This window comes from Mastomys coucha, unplaced genomic scaffold, assembly GCF_008632895.1.
Source record: "Mastomys coucha isolate ucsf_1 unplaced genomic scaffold, UCSF_Mcou_1 pScaffold20, whole genome shotgun sequence".
Classification (NCBI taxonomy): domain Eukaryota; kingdom Metazoa; phylum Chordata; class Mammalia; order Rodentia; family Muridae; genus Mastomys; species Mastomys coucha.
Window position 1 is genome coordinate 115876442 of NW_022196903.1, and position 16272 is coordinate 115892713.

The 16272-nt window shown below is 46.4% G+C and overlaps 1 protein-coding gene and 1 pseudogene across 2 annotated transcripts in view; both read right to left on the reverse strand.

Moving 5' to 3' along the window:
- Positions 1–883: 883 nt before the first annotated feature.
- On the reverse strand, positions 884–2104 carry LOC116098318 (annotated as a pseudogene).
- Positions 2105–14832: 12728 nt separating this feature from the next.
- Positions 14833–16272, reverse strand: part of Apobec1 (apolipoprotein B mRNA editing enzyme catalytic subunit 1) — a 28909-nt gene continuing 27469 nt past the window's right edge. For both annotated transcript variants that reach the window (XM_031383307.1, XM_031383306.1), the window contains one exon: positions 14833–15953. In XM_031383307.1, the coding sequence (XP_031239167.1) occupies positions 15825–15953 (129 nt within the window). In that variant the 3' untranslated portion in view covers positions 14833–15824. The remainder of the gene's footprint in view (positions 15954–16272) is intronic.

Below are 16272 nucleotides of genomic sequence, written 5' to 3' on the forward strand. Positions count from 1 at the left end.
TTATGTATATGAGTACACACTGTAGCTGTACACACTTCATCTGGTTGTTGGGAATTGACGTTAGGACCTCTGCTTATTCTGGTCAACCCTGCTTGCTCCAGTAGACCCTGCCCGCTCAGGCTCACTTAGGCCCAAAGGTTTATTTATTATTATACATAAGTACATTGCAGCTGTCTTCAGATGCACCAGAAGAGGGCGTCAGATCTCATTCCGGGTCGTTATGAGCCACCATGTGGTTGCTGGGATTTGAACTCAGGACCTTCAGAAGAGCCGCTGAGCCATCTCACAAGCCCCTGACATTTGTCATTCTAACCACAACATGTGTCAAGTGCACAGTGAGCCATCTTGCCAGCTCATATTCCACAATTAGTATTTTACTAATGCTCTCTCTGTAGTAGTGGTAATGATGATTGCTTCTTTTTTGTTTTGTTTTGTTTTGAGGTTTCAGTATTTTATTCAAGTTTTATTTTAAGTGATATTAATAACAGCATTTGAAAGGGAGGAGCTAATTCCACACAAAATGGAAGACTATAATGTACCCAATTAAACTGCTTTAAAAAAAAAATAGTGGTAAGTCTACAAGAGGAGTCAGTTTAGATCCCTAGTGTTGTCAGGGTGTGACTACAATCACCCGCCCAGCTCAGAGCCAGAGAACCCGGAAGCTATTTCGTACTCTGGTGCAAAGACAAAAAAAAAAAAAAGGAATGAAAAAAAAAAAAACACATCACAAACACAAGGAAGAATTAAGTCCTGAATGACTGGCTCCGTCATGCCCACCCTCTCCACCCTAAAACGGCACAAAAGAAATAGCTAACCACACCCTAAAGACTACTTTTGGTATAAAACAGTAACTGATGGGATAAGGTAGGAGCAGGGCATGATGGGAACAGGGCGTGGCGATCTGTCTAAAAAACCATCCCTTTCACGCAGGTGTGTACATGCTTCTAAGGATCAGGACACCAGGGTCCGATGCTCCGGAAGTCACAATTTCATCTGGAGACTAGATACAGATTTACGAAGGGTTCACACACTCCCGGCTTCCACTTGCAGCCTGGCATCTCTAGAGGGCTCCTCCCCAACCCGCGCCTACAGCTGAAAAGGCCCCTTTCTGGATTGGGGTTTCTGCTGTACCTCTGAAATGGTAAATACCTTAAAGCCGAGTCACCCTTAGCCTGGAGGTCTAACGTGGTATTTATCAACTCTCGAATCCCCAACATACAACATTAAAATTCTGAACGTTAGCTATGTTGCAAAATAGTTGAAAATTATTGTACAATATTCATTTATGTTTGAAATTCTGGTCCTAAACCAAGCTTGTGGCCGCAAGCCTTGACGTTCTTGCCATCCAGCAGGGCTGACAGCATCGGTTTGATACCTGATTTTAGGGTCTGAGTGTACCCTAAGCCAATCAGGCTGAAGTTGTTCTCTTTGCCCAAAAAGGTCATCAGGGTCGACCTGATACTTGTCTGCTATTCCAAAGCGAGTATTACTGTTTCCTGCAGTCCAGGAGAGATTGAGAGCAGTCTCCAACTTCTTGTTCACCTTCTGGTAAATGGAGCCACCAAACTCTGTCCCGTCGTTCACATTAGTATGAAGCTGGAATTCATTTCTCTTGCTCTGGGTCACTCAGGACTTCGAGGTCTCAAAATTCATTTGCTAGCCAGCCAGCCAGCCAACCCTCATAGCCAAGCACCAGAGCGCCCCAGATTGAGGGCCCAGCGATGTCAAAGTCCGCACCACAGCCCAGGTTGATATGCTCCCTCTTGTACCCTGTCTTGATTTTAGCATCCCCCTCCCCCACCTCCCCCAGTGTTAGGTGGGAGAGATGATCAAAAGTCAGCTTCACTCCACGAACAAGCTGGTCTTCCACAGTGATCTCGGCGCGCAGGGTGTTGTCTGTGTTCCACTTCTCAGTCCCTCTGTAAGTTTCCAGGCTGCCATTCACTTTGTTGGTCTCCCGGTTGGCAGAGCCTGAGCTGGTAAATTCCAATCCATTCTTGGACTTCGTTTTCAAATCAAGATTTACGAAGCCAAAGCCAAAGCCCTTGGTGAAGACATCCCTGGCGGATTTGCCAAGATCAGCGTACGTGGGAGACACAGCCATGTTCCCAGAGACAGCAGGAGCAGTGGCGGCTACCGCGGCGGGAGCACAGCGCAGGGGCGGAGGGAGGGGCGGCGGCGGGAGCATAGCGGATGGGCCGAGGGAGGGGCGGCTCTGACGATTGTTCCTTAAGAAGAGTTCATTTAAAATTAACACTAATCCTCTAAGTATTCACTCTTTCTTCCAAGACTTTTCGGATCAATGGCTGTATACTCGTAGCGTCATGGTCGTCATTACACAGATGTGTTAAGCACACACACAAAGACTGCTTCAAAAAAGGCTGAAAGATCCTGGGGCTGGAGAGAGAGTTCAGGAGTTTACGAAGCTTCCTGGTCCTCCAGAGAACCCAAGTTCAGTTCCCAGCACCTACATCACACAGTTCACAACCACCTGCTACTCCAGCTCCAGGGGGTCCACTACCCCGTTCTGGCCTCCATGAGCACCTGCATATACGTGTCATACAAACACACACACACACACACACACACACACACAAGCATATATACACATGCACACAAAACATACACACACATACATACATGCAAAAATATAAATAAATCAATTCTTTTTTTAAAAAGCAGTCTTAAAATCCATGGACCTAGAGAAGTACTATTTAAAATTTTGAAATAGAGGGCTGGAGAAGTGGCTCAGCAGTTAAGAGCACTGACTGCTCTTCCAGAGGTCCTGAGTTCAATTCCCAGCAACCACATGGTGGCTCACGACCATCTGTAATGGGATCCGATGCCCTCTTCAGGTGTGTCTGAAGAAAGCAACAGTGAACCCATATACATAAAAGAAATAAATAAATCTTTAAAATTTTGAAATGGGACTCAAAGAACTTTTTCTCACAGGAACTACTACTTACAGTGTTTTGACACATAAGTAAATGTTCAGTCAGTGGTGCCAAACCTACAGAATGAGACTGCAGCCAGCTTGGGAGAGTTGCTGGTCCAGCATGCGCCAAGTCCTGCGCTCAGCCCACAGTGCCACACACAGCTGGGTGTGGTGGTACATGCCTGCAACCCTAGCATTCGGTAAATGGAGACACAGGGAGCAAAAGTTCCAGGTCAGACCTTAAAAATGCCTCAGGTGCTAAACGTATTTGCCAAGTAAGCCCGACAAGCTGAATTTAATCCTTGGTACCCACTTAAAAGTGAAAGAGAGAGGAGACTCGTGCAAGGTGTCCTTTAACCCCCACAGGACTGCAGTGCACACATGTGCCTTCACACAGACATCGTGTGTGTGTGTGTGTGTGTGTGTGTGTGTGTTGTTTGTTTTAATATATTGAAAGTTCAGACACTATTGAGGATGCCAACAAGTGCTGGCTGACAGGAGCCTGAGATAGCTGTCTCCTGAGAGGCTCTGACAGTACCTGACTAATACAGAAGTAGAGGCTTACAGCCATCCACTGGACTGAGTACAGGGTCCCTAATAAAGGAGCTAGAGAAAGGACCCAAGGAGCTGAAGGGTTTGCAGCCCCTTCGCACAAACAACAATATGAACTAACTAGTACCCTCAGAGCTCCCAGGAACTAAAACTCCAACCAGAGTACACATGGAACCTTTTCACACAAAGACAAGATTTCATAAAACAGCAATGACGTCTGGGGGGTGGTGGTATACGCCTTTAATCCCAGTACTCCAGAAGAGTACACATGGTGGGACTAATGGCTCCAGCAGCATGTGTATAGCAGAGGATGGCCAAGCCAGTCATCAATGGGAGAAGAGGACCTTGGCCCTGTGAAGATTCTATGCCCCAGTGTAGGGGAATGCCAGGGCCAGTAAGCAGGAGGGTGTGGGTGGTGAGCAGGGGGAAGGGAGAGGGAACAGGGGATTGTTTTAGTTTTTGTTTTATTTTATTTTATTTTATTTTATTCTTGGGAGGGGAACCTGGGAAAGGAGATATTGTAAATAAGAAAACATCAAATAAAAAAAAAAGTTCAGGGCAGTGGTGGCACATGCCTTTAATCCCAGCACTTGGGAGGCAGAGGCAGGCGGATTTCTGAGTTCCAGGCCAGCCTGGTCTACAGAGTGAGTTCCAGGACAGCAGGGTTATACAGAGAAACCCTGTCTCAAAAAAAAAAAAAAAAAAAAATGTTCAAGGTCATCTTCAGCTCCATAGTAATAGTAAAGCTGAGACCTTTCTGGGCCTGTCTCTACAATAACAAAAGATAAAAAGTTAAAACACAACGTTAAACCTTTATTTCATTTATTATTTACTTAGTGAGATGTGTGTTCTGGAATTAAAGACCTGCACCCCCACACCCAGCCTTGGCCCTTGTTTTATCATTCTGAGGCTTAACATTCTTTAGTTTTACTTCCTTGGAGGACTACATTTTCATGATGTGCAACAACTTCATATTTTGTCTGTGCATGACCTTTAAGACTATGATTTCTAGGCGTGGTGGCCCACACTTGTCATCCCAGCTCTTGGGAGGCTTAAACAGGTTTGGGAGTTGCCAGCCTGGGCTACATCACAAGACCCTTTGGATTCTCCTCCCTCTATTCGAACACTTCCCTCCTGTCTCCGCTGGCCCATGGGTCTGCACCCAGCCCCAATCAAGAGGAACCAAAAAGAGATACCGAGGCAGAGTCAACTGTCCCCTGACCTGTTGGCTGTCTCTGACACTTAGTGTAATGATGCAAAGCCTCCTGGGAATTGCACCATGGTTGAGTGTACAAGAGTTGTTTTGGGTCCCATCCCATATGGCTATGCAAGTTGAAAGTAGCATCTGCCTCATGCTTGGCCCCTGAACCCCTGACGATGCACTGAAACAGCCTTCCCTTTAAATTACTAATTCCTGTCCTGCCTCAAAATCTGGGAAGATTAAGAATGCGTTGCCTGAGGCAGAGGCAGGTGGATTTCTGAGTTCGAGGCCAGCCTGGTCTACAAAGTGAGTTCCAGGACAGCCAGAGCTATACAGAGAAACCCTGTCTCAAAAAACCAAAAAAAAAAAAAAAAAAAAAAAAAAAAAAAGAATGCATTGCCTATCGATCCTGTAAAATGGGATTCTATGTGGAGGAGGTAACTTTACCTGGGAAACTTAATACACATTTAGGTAGATAGTGGTTTATAGGGTTAAATGGGACTTAGGGGGGAGCCAAAAATGAGATAGTGAAGAGTCCCTGAGCTAGAAGAGCTGTCATGGAAGGTATGATAACCAGGATGGAGCAGGGTTGGCTGTAAAGAGACACACTCTGGGAGGGAGCTTGCTGGAGTCACCGGCCACCTGGGAGATAGGGGAAAAGTCAGGCAAGCTGCATCCACAGGAAGATGCTCGCTCTAGTCTTCAGAGCGTGAAATCTACTCTGCACCTTTGAGTGCTAATCAAATGCAATCAGCCCCTGGGGTTTCAAGACTGTCATGGTCCATGGAATTTGGCTTCTTCTTCTTTCCAATTTGAATCTCACAGGGTGTCATGTATTATCAGACACAAGATCTAAATAGGAAGCTGAGCCAAAGAAGCAGAAGATGGTGATATACAGAAAGACTACATAAACGTCCCACAAAATCATCTGTATAAAGAGCAAATTGAGAAAGCACCTGCAGTGGCTGTGCTTCATGGCTCTTTCCTGGTGGTTTCTTTTCTTCCCCAAGGTTTCAATGATCTGTTAACTCCCAATGGAACCTTTTCACACAAAGACAAGATTTCATAAAATGGCAATGACGTCTGGGGGGTGGTGGTATACGCCTTTAATCCCAGTACTCCAGAAGCAGAGACCAGTGGATCTCTGTGAGATCCAGGCCAGCCTGGTCTACAGAGTGAGTTCCAGGACAGCCAGGGCTACACAGAGAAACCCTGTCTGGAAAAAACAAAAAACAAAAAACAAAACAAAAGCAAACACACACAGAGAGAGAGAGAGACAGAGAGAAAGAGAGAGAGAGAGAGAAAGAGAGAGAGAGAGAGAGAGAGAGAGAGAGAGAGAGAGAACAGCGTGATGACTTAGGCAGCGACAGAAAGTTGCTCAGGTCCCAGCCTGTGTCTGAGGATGGCTCACAGCTCAGCTGTTAACTCATTTAATTACTTAATGTATTCAAGTTCCCAGGAATCTGTGTTCATCGAAGCACTTAGCATGATCACTCAGTATTCACTGGGGGTGGGAGGATGATTCTGCTTACAAAAGTTATTCCAGGACCTGAGGATCTCAGTGGCAGAGCGCTTGCTTACCCACCCTGGGGGAGGGCATGGGTTCAGTTCCCAACACAGGAGAAAAGGGGGGAGGGGGACAGGGAGATATGGTAGACTGTGCCTGGATTGGGAGTCAAGGCAGAAAGATTCTGAAAGTGAGGCTGGATTGGGCTGTATAGTAAGACCTTGTCTCAAACGAAACAGAAGAAAGGAAGGACAATGAAAAATAACAAAAATTAAAGGCAGTTCTTCCTGAAGACACAGTGTTTGTAATCCTGAAAGTTTTCTTTTCTCTCTCCTTCTTTCTCTCTCTCTTCCTTTTCTTCTTTCTCTTTCCTCCTTTCTTTCCTTTCTTCTTTCTTCCTTCTTCCCTTCCTTCCTCCTTTCTTTCTTTTTCTCTCTTTCTCTTTCCTTCTTTCTTTCTCCCTTCCTTTCTTTCCTTTTTAGAGACAGTGTCTACAATGTAGCTCAGGCTGGCCTCACACTTGCAAAGAAGCCAAAGACGGCCTTGAACTCCTGATTCTCCTGCCTCCACCTCCCAAATCCTGGGTTTATAACCTCTGCTTTTAAAAATCGAACATAGGACTCCACGAAAGCTAGGCAAGTGCTCTACAGACTGAGCTCCATCTCCAGCCCTGGAAATGTATGAACCTCAATTTGAGACACAGTCTCAGTCCATTTTGTCACACTGTCAGACTCTGGTTCTCAGGACGGTCAGGGTGACTACCGAGCCTAGGCAACACCTAGCAAAGACCACTGAAGACCAGATTAGCAGCCTTCTAACTATAGTAAGTAAACACAGTGTACCTTCTGTGGGCGGGTCAACTCTATCCACCAAGTCCACACACCAGTGCACACATCTGGGTATTGGCTTGCCCCAACATCTGGGGTTAAGAAGGTGGTTGGTTATTCAGGAAGTGACTCACGTTTATTGGTTCCTCTGTCACCAACCCTTGCTGTATTTGTTTACTCTTTAGTAACTGAGCAAGGACTTGGGGTCACCTAAGCTCACAGCCACGTCACTTTATACTTCAAAGTGAGCATATGCGTTTCAGGGTGCAGGAGAAGGCGCTTGGAAATGTTCAAAGTCTTAGTCACCAAGTCCCTGTTTAAGGAAAGGTAGAATTTCCTAACATCCACAGGCAGAACGGGGCCGAAGCTGACTTCCTCCAATGGTTCCTTTTTTGAATTTGTAAAATCTGGAGGGAACTAAGTCAGCTACATATAAAGGAAGTTGCCAGAAATGTCCTTTTATTTGCAGCAGGCTGCTTCCTCTTTCACGGGGCAGAAGGACGTGGTCAGCAGCAGCTGGGTGGCCTTGGTCGAGTCATTTGAACTTTTTTCTGTCTAGATTTTTCTCTCTTCCAAAGTTGAGCCAGTAACAAGTGGAGACTTCTTAAGGAAAAGAAAGGAGTTCAACGCGCGAGACACACAGCACGTGGTTCACGGGAATGCCGTATAGGTATTTTCTCTCCCATTCAATGCAGCACACATAATCAAGAATGCACACGCCTGCTTGCATTGTGTCTGAGTCTGCCCGTTCACACCGAGCTTCTTGTAGGTGACCAAGCACTCTGGGTACATTTAGAGGGGGAAAATAGTACTTAATCTATAACTTCATTGCTTAGGTTGTGTTTCACAATGTCCTTATGACACAGGAGCTTTATTGTCCTCGTTTTATTGAGGAAACAGAAGACAGATGACCAGCTTGCCCAAGGTCTCTAAGTAAGAAGCAGAGTTAGAGTTTGACCCGTTTGTGGCTTCTTCTGTTAGCCACCAGAGTGCGTTTGAACTCTCTAGTTTATTATATAGTGCTTGAATATTATAGATGGAGTTGTATCCAGCCAGCTCAAGAGCACTGCCAGACTGGTTATCTAATCAGTTGGCACTTTGTTGCTGTCTTAATTTAGCTAGTGCTGGCATGCTGCCAGCTGTTAAATGCGTTATGATGGTTACGCCTGAGGATAGGCCATGGTTGAAGCTGTGGCCACGGATAAAATTTCCTGAAAAGGTATTTACATAGTACAAGAAACCTATGGGGCCAGCAAGATGGCTCAGGAGCAAAGGAGCCTGCTGCCAAGCCTGAGAACTTGAGTTTGAGGCCAACCAGACTCATTGGTAGGAGAGAACCTCTTCCTGCAAGCTGTTCTCTGACCTCTACATGTGTGCTAAGGCATGCGCGTGTGCACACACACACACACACACAAACACGCACACAACGAACGTATAAAATAAAATGTAATTTCAGAAAAAGCTTCGTCCTCCGGACAACTGCTAGTGGTGGATGGGGTGAGGCAGGAGGGTCCAGAGGACCTGCACATCTCATGAAGTCCCTCAGCTTCTCATCCTCCATGCAGCCGCCTGTTCTCTGCTCGGCTCCCTCTCTTCTTGTCTCACTTTCTCCTCTATTTTCTCCCATTGTTCTTGCTATTCTCCTCGTTATTCCCTGTTATCCCTGCTTCCCTCAGCCTGGCTCTGTCCAGCCTGCTTTTCTTTCTGCTCTGGACTTTTCCAGATGTCCCTGGATAGTTTCCCTTTCTTTGTTTTTGTTTTTGTTTTTTTTTTTGAGACAGGGTTTCTCTGTGTAGCCCTGGCTGTCCTGGAACTCACTCTGTAGACCAGTCTGGCCTCGAACTCAGAAATCCGCCTGCCTCTGCCTCCCAAGTGCTGGGATTAAAGGTGTGCACCATCAGCGCCCTGCTAGTTTCTCTTTCTTAGCCACAACAAAACCGTAACCATGGAGCGGTCATTCCAACAGCTTCTTTACTGGGTCTCCTCGCATACATCGGGTGCTGAGAACCTGGGAGGGGCACAGGGTCTCCTCCCCACTTCCAAGGGGCCTGGTCTCTTCTAACTGAACAAAGTTGCTGATTTGGATCTCCCGCGGCATAGATCACGTGTTGCTTCTGGCTTCTGCCACCACCATATTCAACTTCAAATTCTAGGCTCCACCTCTTCCAGCCACTTCTCCTCCACCTGCTTTAGCCACGTGCCTTTCATTACCTACTCCATAAGTGGCTCTCCCAGAGCTCCTGGAGCATGCTACAAAATCATGCTGGGGCATCAGGCAGTCTCCCTACACCTTTTCGGTGCCCTTCCACGCCTCTCCACTGATCCTGGGTATCTCTCTGGCAAGTTTCAGTCCCCTTGGGGATGCCCCCAGGCTGAAATTCTGACCCATGCCGCTTGACATTTACTGAGTCACCCTCTCTCCGTTCCTCCGACACTATCTTGAAATCCTTCTTCTGGTGGAATTCCTTCTAGCAACCCTCTAAGTCTCTCCCATTCCCTTCCCGGGCTCCTGGATGCCTCTCTGCCTGCTCTGTCTCTCAGCTCCCTCCTGGAGCTCGCTCTGTCTCTAACTGGCTAAACACTTTTTCTCCTCGGTTCCTCTAGGAGAGGAACTGCCTGTTCTGTCTCTGTTTCCCTCGTTGTCTTGCTGGAGCCTGCTGTCTGTCTCTTTTCGCTCTACAGAAGCTTCTTAGGAAAAACAAGCAGCTTTCTCTACACCCTCTGGGCCTCTGGGACCCTTTCCATAAGCCTCTCCCTCTCCCTTTTCACGCTGCTTCTCTCTGAGCTTCCTCCTGGAGCTTGCTCTGTCTCTAACCATTGGTTCATCCCATACAGAATTAGACTTGTCGGATTCCTCCTCTGCCTTCTCTAATCTCTTTCCTCCTTGTACTTAGAGATTTTATTAAAGCCTTGGTGTCCGGGTCTGGTGAGATGGCTCAGAGGTTAAGAGCACTGACTGTTCTTCCGAAGGTGGCTCACAACCATCCGTAATAAGATCTGACGCCCTCTTCTGTTGCGTCTGAAGACAGCTACAGTGTACTTAGATATAATAAATTTAAAAAAAAAGCCGGGCGGTGGTGGCACACGCCTTTAATCCCAGCACTTGAGAGGCAGAGGCAGGCAGATTTCTGAGTTCGAGCTCAGCCTGGTCTACAGGACAGCTAGGGCTACACAGAGAAACCCTGTCTCGGAAAAAAAAAAAAAAAAAAAAAAAACCGCCTTGGTGTCTTACTATAAGTGGCTTGGCCTCAATATAAACTAGATAATCAGTCTCAAAGGAAAAAAAATTCTATTTCCAAATTTTCACCGAATAAGCCAATGATTGCCCAAATCTCTGTCTCTGCTCTCCACTCTCAAAAATCTTTTTCCCAGCTTTCTTTGTGCCCTGCTCTTGTCTGATCCCTGAGCCCTCTTTTCTTCTGCTCACTCTTGTCTCTCCCTCTGATCACTAGATTAGCTTTTCTGGAGACTCAAATGTCTTTGGGTATAGATAATATTAAAATTTGTGTTAGGTGGGTGGTGGTGGCACATGCCTTTAATCTCAGCACTTGGGAGGCAGTGGCAGGTGACTTTGAGACCAGCCTGGTCAACAGAGTGAATTCTGGGATAGCCAGGAATACACAGAGAAACCCTATCTCGAAAAATTTAAAAATAAATACATAAATAAAAGAAGAAGGAGGAAGGGGGAAGAGGAATCCATTAATGATATTGTAATGATAGTGTGCTCCTTGAGACACAGCTACGCGTGTGCCTTTAACCCTTGCACTGCTGGGAGGCAGGAGGACTGCTGGGCCTTGCTCTCCACAAGCTTAGCACCAGGTTCAGTGAGTGACACTGTCTCCGGAGAATAAGGCAGAGCGTGATAAAGCAAGACACCTGACATTCTTCTCTGCTGCCCTAGCCCCATGTATACACACTTGTGCATATGCCACATAAATAAAGCAGAGTAATTTTTCTTTTTTCTTTTTTTTTTTTTTTTTTAACAGGTGGTTGTGAGCCACCCTGTGGTTGCTGGGATTTGAACTCAGGACCTCCGGAAGAATAGTTGGTGATCTTATCCAATGAGCCATCTCACCAGCCCCTCTTTTTTGTTTTGTTTTGTTATTGTTTGTTTGGAACAGGGTCTCTACACAGTCTGTCCTGTCCTGCAACTCCTTCTGTAGACCATGCTGGCCTCACTCACAGACATCAACCTTCCAAGGCTACCACTACTCTGTTAGAGTGCCACATTTTATTCATCAGATTGACAAAGACAAAATATTGTACTTGCATGCCAGGTATAGTGGTGCATGCCTTTAATCCCAGTACTCAGGATACAGAGGCAAGGTGAATCTCTGTGAGTTCAAGGCCAGGCTGATCTACATTGTTCTAGGACAATCAGGCCTACATTGACTGTCTCAAAAACAAACAAAAAATTTTGGTGATGTTTATCATTGGCAAAGACTTAGGGAATTGTTAAATTTAGAGTATAGACTATGCTTGACCATAGGCTCCTGACATAAGCCCCTTTGTTAGTTCTTTTTTGTTTGTTTGTTTGTTTGTTTTTGTTTTTGTTTTTCGAGACAGGGTTTCTCTATATAGTCCTGGCTATACTGAAATTCACTCTGTAGACCAGGCTGGCCTCGAACTCAGAAATCCACCTGTCTCTGCCTCCCAAGTGCTGGGATTAAAGGTGTGCGCCACCACTGTCCAGAGTTACTTCTTATTTTTAGACAAGGTCTCACTAAGTTGCCCAGGCTGGCTTTGAACTCAGTTTACAACTCAAGCAAGCCTTGAACTTGAGATCTTCTAACCTCAGCCTAAAGACTAACTAGTATTGTTAATCTGTGAATCGAAGCCTAGCTTAATTTAATTTTTAAAAATTGCATTCTTTCTGTACCACTTCACCATCTTGCTCTAAGCCGAATGTGTAGAGAACTGTGTCCTGTATGGATGCAATTAAAGTTGACTGGCCTATAGCTGAGGCAGAGAATAGGTGGGACTTCCGACAGGCAGCAAGGACTGTGGGAGAGAGACAGTGGGGGAAGAGTGGGCCCACACAGAGAGTACTGTTACATGTAGCTAAGGACTAGTCACGTGACAGACTTGGAGTAGGATAAATGGTTATTAACTTACGAGCTATTAGGGAACCAGCCGAGGCTAGTTGGCCAAGGAATCTGTAAATATATATTTGAATCTCACCGTTGTTATTTTGTAAGGGTCCATGATTTGCCAAAGAATGATACCCTGGACTCAGATAGTATTCAAAAGCAAAGAGCACTTTATTCCGTAGAAGCCCAGCATGCTGGGGTCTACCATCTTCCAAGATGGAGGCGACCAAGAGAGTTCGCAGGCCCAATTTAAAGCACATTAGGGGAATTCTGGGGTAGGTGACCTTTATCTTAATCCATTGGCTCTATCTCTAGGGACATTCCAGACCCATTACTGGGGCATAGGGGGGCTGGAAACTGTTGCTGGGGAGGTCTAGAAACTGTTGCTGACCCATTGCCCCTGCCTCAGGCCAGGTGGCAAGGCAGCTTCTGTTGACAGGACAGTTTCTGATTAGCTGCCTGAAGCCTGGTTTTTTGTTTGTTTGGTTGGTTGGGTTTGGTTTTGGTTTTTTCCAGTAACTGACTTGCCCAGTTCTTGGAAACAGAAACTTAGGCCTAGTTTCCTGAACTGCCAATGTAAAGCTACCATGGAGTCAGCCTGTCTCAATTTCATGAGTATGGGCAGGGAGGGAAACTCTGTTTTACATGAATGATTCCTCTGTGAGGTTTATTATCACTGTGACCAAATCCCTGAGGCCAGCGTCAAGGGAAGAGAGCTCCCTGGCTGGAGATTGTGAAGGTTTTAGTTCATTGTGGTGGGAAGGGTGTGGTGGAGCCAGGCAGCTCACACCAGGGAGGCAGACAGCAGAGGGAAAATGCCTTACTTGCTGGCTGTCTCCTTCCATTCCATGCAGGCCCTTGGCCTACGGAACGGGCTAATCACGTCCTATGGAATGGGCTAATCACATCCTCACGCCTTGTTCAATCCTCTGGATAACAACTTTCATGGAGCACCCGGAGCACATCCCTGATCTCACTGGAGCACCCGGAGCACACCCTTGACCTCACCGGAGCATCCGGATCACACCCCCAACCTCACCAGAGTACCCAAGAGCACACCCCCAACCTCAACAGAGCACCCAGAGCACACCCCAGCTTCACTGGAGCACCCAGAGCAACAGCACATCCCTGATCTCACTGGAGCACCCAGAGCACATCCCTGATCTCACTGGAGCACTCGGAGCACACCCCTGACCTCACTGGAGCACCCAGAGCACACCCCAGCTTCATTGGAGTACCCAGAACACACCCCTGATCTCACCGGACCACCCGGAGCACATCCCTGATCTCACTGGAGCACCCAGAGCACATCCCTGATCTCACTGGAGCACTTGGAGCACACCCCCGACCTCACTGGAGCACCCAGAGCACACCCCAGCTTCATTGGAGTACCCAGAGCACACCCCTGATCTCACCGGAGCACCCAGAGCACATCCCTGATCTCACTGGAGCACCCAGAGCACACCTCCGACCTCACTGGAGCACCCAGAGCAATCCCCAGTCTCACTGGAGCACCCAGAGCAAACCCCAGCTTCATTGGAGTACCCAGAGCATACCCCTGATCTCACTGAAGCAGCCAGAGCACACCCCCGACCTTGCTAAGCTCTCTGTCCACTGAGTTGGTGTTATCCTGGATTGTTCTTTCACTGTCATGCTGGGGACTTTGGGTTTTTTTCTCCTGTCTGATTTCTGTCCTGGATTACAGTCATTTCCTTAGATTAGTGTAGTAAAGCCTCCAGATGCCTGCTGAGAAAGGCAGCCTGGGAAGTCACTTCATCCCTTATCTGTGTCTTTATTTTCAACTGTGTCATTATTCTCTTCACTGTGACAGAATGTCTGATAGGAACAATACTTAGTTATTTATGTTCTGTTTGCATGTATGATGAAAGAGCGCATCAGATCCCTTTCAGATGTAGATAGTTGTGAGCCACCATGTGGTTGCTGGGAAACTCAGGACTTTTGGAAAAGCAGTCAGTGCTCTTAACTACTGAGCCATCTCTCCAGCCCCGACAGGAATGATTTAAAGGGGGAAGCATTTGTTTCAGCTCATGGACTCAGAGATTTCAATCTACAGTTCCATTCATCCAGAATGCAGGTCACTTCCCCTGGCTTTCTGCATGGGTTTGTTGGGATATGGCCTTTGCCCACTAGGCAAGCTCCCCGCCCCCTCTTTTGGTTGGTTGGTTGTGACAGAGTCTGGATAGGTAGTCCAATGGCCGGCCTCCAACTCATGATCCTCCTGCCTCAGCCTCTTGAGTACTGAGATCAGAGAGCATACTACCTGCTTCATAAAAAACAAAAACAAATCATGATACACAGCTGTGATGGCTTTCAAGATAGAAGTGCATGACTAAGGTCAGGAAACTGTGCTCAGAGCCTGAAGAGATTCTGTGGCACGAAGCAGCCAGAAAGGGACAGGAACAGGATCTAAGACAAAGCAAACTGAAGAGAGGAAACAGAGGCTGAGTTCGAGATCCCAGACGGACAGATGGATGGGTAAAAGACAAAAAACGTTGAGGTCCAAGGTCTTCCATGACTACATAGTGAGTTGGAAGCTTGTTGCGACCCTGACTCAAAGGACAAAGAAAACACAGCAAGACAAATCCTGCTTGACTCTACCGCGGTCCGCACCCTGATCCCCACAGCGACCGACATTCTTCATTTTTCTCACAAACTCAGTGGGTACTGGGGGCCAAACAAAAACCATAAAGACAATAACAATTGATAAATGGTTCTTTTATTGCAGGTAGGTTTTTTTTTTTTCATGTATAGACGTAGGCTATTGAGAGAGCTGCAGGGAGATAATTTGCTTTTTTGAACTGACAATCTACATTCAGTCCTCAGAATGGCTAGTAGAAGGAGGGAAAGAACTTTAAAAGTTGTCCTTTGACCTCCACAGGAGTGCCACAGTATCTACACACAAGCCAATAACCACACACACAATAGTAATAGTAAATAAATAGTAAAGTTTTAAAATTAAAATGTATAGTTGGACTTTATCAGAAGGTAATAAGCTCTAAGCTTCTTTTAGTGCCCGGGGACTGCTGTATGCCATGTTAGCCTTTGGAAGGTCTGAACTGGTCTGAGTGACTGTATTATGTAAGCTGGCAAGGTGTTGGCTGTTGGCCCCTGGCATACCTGGAAGGATTTAGCACACTAAATTTCTATATGTTGAGGCTGGCTTCAAACTTAACTGTGTAGCTCTAAATGACTTTCACTTGTCATTCTCCTGCCTCCACCACGAAACTACTGGGCTTGCAGGAATGCACCACCTTACCTGACTCTTCAATTTCTACATTCGTGATGGGGGCGGGGGGCGGGGGCAGGTGTTTTTTTTTAGACAAGATCTTACTGTGTAATTCAAGGCTGGCCTGAGTCTTGCAACATACACCAGGCTGGCCTTGAACTCACAGAGATCTGATGCCTCTGCCTCCTAAGTGCTGACATTACAGGAGTGTATAACCATTCCTGGCTCAATTTCTAGATTCTCCATTTTTGAGGGGTTTGTTTGTTTGTTTGTTTGTTTGTTTCTGGATGTTCTTGGAATTAAACCAAGGGCCTCGTGTGTGTAACTAGTACGCTACTTATGAATGGCAGCCCCAGCTCCGTTTCTAGATTCTTCATGGCAGTCACTCTTTAGTGGGTCTTCAATGCTTGCTGTCAAGACAGTACACATACAAAGAGTCTTTCATCCATCCCCAACTCCCAGAAGTCATTTCAACCCTGTAGCCCAGAGGAGGTGGGGTGGTATCCTTTGGTAATGGCAGTTTTGAAGAGTAATTGTGAAAAACGTGAGTTGATGTTGTTTTCTTCTTAAAATCTTTAAACAGGGTGGAAGTCCCTGGAATGAAGAAGATTATATTTTATCCTCAGTAGTAATTAACACTCTTAATTATCGTAAACTAGCGAAATAACATCTATTGGAATTCGACTGAAGTACCCTTTGGACCAAGAATCCAAAGGAGGCACCGTTTCTTCCTCTGCCACTGTGGGAAACAGGACTCCCTGGACCGAGGCTGGGGTAAGTATAGCTAGAATAGCAATAAAGATAGAATGGAATCACCCCGTGCCCCAGACACATCTTATACCAACTAATCACTTCCTCCCCCTACCTGCTTTCCACTAAAGAAATCTTTCTTTTTTTTTTTTTTTCTTTTTTT